The sequence below is a fragment of the Peromyscus maniculatus genome, chromosome X, assembly GCF_049852395.1.
Source record: "Peromyscus maniculatus bairdii isolate BWxNUB_F1_BW_parent chromosome X, HU_Pman_BW_mat_3.1, whole genome shotgun sequence".
Taxonomy (NCBI): domain Eukaryota; kingdom Metazoa; phylum Chordata; class Mammalia; order Rodentia; family Cricetidae; genus Peromyscus; species Peromyscus maniculatus.
This window is the reverse complement of record NC_134875.1, coordinates 144,865,155-144,867,233: the sequence shown is the minus strand read 5'-3', so window position 1 is coordinate 144,867,233 and position 2,079 is coordinate 144,865,155. Positions and strand designations below refer to the sequence as shown.

The 2,079-nt window shown below is 36.7% G+C and overlaps 1 protein-coding gene across 1 annotated transcript; it reads left to right on the top strand.

The window, feature by feature from the left end:
- Positions 1 to 986: 986 nt before the first annotated feature.
- Positions 987 to 1,824, top strand: LOC143271103 (uncharacterized). The gene has a single exon (XM_076562971.1). It carries the CDS (start codon positions 987 to 989, stop codon positions 1,728 to 1,730), a length of 744 nt encoding a protein of 247 aa, XP_076419086.1. The 3' UTR covers positions 1,731 to 1,824.
- The last annotated feature ends 255 nt before the right edge of the window (positions 1,825 to 2,079 follow it).

The window sequence follows — 2,079 nt, the reverse complement described above, 5'->3', positions numbered from 1 at the left end:
AGTTGACTGGGACGTTATCCACCTGCCTAGTGAGTAAATGACTCACCTCCTTCCTTCATTATAAGATTGGAATTGAGAAAAGATGCAAAGAAGTTAGTTCAAAGTTACAATACAGAGTGTAATTTGTTTGTGAAAGAAGATATATGCTCACAAAAATATGTAAGGATTCTTTTTGTTTCACTTAAATGAAACTAATTATCTAAAGATGAAATTTCAAATATGAGATGTGTTATAATTGGAAATATCCACTTTTATGGATTTATATGATTTTATGTGTTAACTATCCATTTCCCTATTCCTCTGACTCACTCTCTGGACAATTTAACACATATATTTTGGTTTACAGATACTAAAGAAGAATTGAGGTTTTTTTGTGTGTTAGATAATCACTTTACCACTGAGCTCTATGCCCAGCAATATTACAGATAGATGTTGATGGGCATACTCTTTCTGGTTTCAATAAAATACATATAGCTTTCCTTAGAGCAGGGTACATGTCTGTAAAATTCACAAGGTGGAATAGCATTGTACACTATCACTTATGAGGTGTATCATGTACAGATCAATTTGTATACACATATATGTATACACAAATTTATGTCAAGTGTGTTATTATTTTTACATAAATGAGTTTACTATGTGATTTTTTTCTTTATCTTTGGTTCTTTCATTGATGACTTTAGTTTGTAGTAGTCATGTAATATTATATAGTACTATATTTTAGAAATGACAGTTTGAGCATTCCTCTGCTTTTTCCTCACTTTATGGTACGAAAATATTTAGAAATTGCAAATACAGGTAAAATAAGCATTGAATTATATATGATATTGCAAACTCTCTTCTCATTGTCAGTTCTAAGCATTGAAATTCCTAGTCAACAAATATTATTATCTAATCTGTGAAGAATAATAATCTGTACATAGAACACTGAAACATCTTTATGTGACAACAGGGACAAGGCATGAGAGCTCAGTGCTCTCTAACCAATGACGACTCCTGTTTTCCTGCCTTCCCTTGTATTCTCACTGACTCTATTCTTCTTTGATGCCTTCTTCAGATTTGCCAACATGAAGGAGTACATCTTCAAGTTCAGTGGCCTGATTTGTAGTACATCAGCTTTGGTATTTGAAATCATCCTTGCAAACAGCCAATGCTGGCGCCTGTGGGAATTTAACAACAAGCTTGTGCAATTTGTGTCAATTGGACTCTGGGAAGCTTATTACACTCAGGACTTTAACATCTCTGGGTCTATGACCAGGATGTTGGTTCACACCCCTATCAATGAAACCTGGAACAAGTCATCGGAATTTCAGTATTTACAAGTCCTGATAGCATGGGCCATTTTGATGAAAATCCTTGTCCTGATTTTCACTTCAGTGGCCATTAAGATCAGCTGCATGGAAGACCAATTCATTGATATCCAGCTGTTTTGCTACAAGATGTCTGCCATAATTTTGGCTGTGAGCAGCCTTTTCACACTTGTTACTGTGACCTTGAACCACCTAGTAGACATCTATGGGCAAACCACTCTTGACTTTTCACCCGACTTTCCCGTTAAAATGGAGGACATTATAAAGAAACACTGCACAAAGGTGTTCCCAATAGGTGTCCTGACAGCCACGATGTCACTCTTTGGCGTGATTTTGTTTCTCTGTGAGATGATCTCCTTGACAGTACAGAGTCAGGTGAAGGCCCGGTGTGCTCCCAACCTGGCTGGGCAAAAGGTCTGAACTGAGGGCTCTGGCATTTTAACATCTGCCAGGAGAATCCTTGAAGAAATTGCCCTTTGTACACAGTAATGTGTAATCACCAATTCATTCTATATAAAATATCAACTTGATTCCTGGAAGTGTGTCTATGTTTTATTCCTTCCTTGCTGTCAAATGCTTTCCATTCTTTAAATGTTTTCACATACTTAACTTCAGGTCGTGATCCCATTCGACAGTGCCAACTAGCAATAGCAAGAAAGAGTACAGTATAAAGGCATGTTTCCTAAGTAAACCTAGTGAATCCCATGAGCAACAAGGTTTGCAAGTAAGCAGACACCTCAACACACAAAAAGAAACCACATTCTTGTGT

Excerpts from the sequence above, each read along its gene's own strand:
- LOC143271103 (XM_076562971.1), top strand. The coding sequence starts at position 987 with ATGACGACTCCTGTTTTCCTGCCTTCCCTTGTATTCTCACTGACTCTA.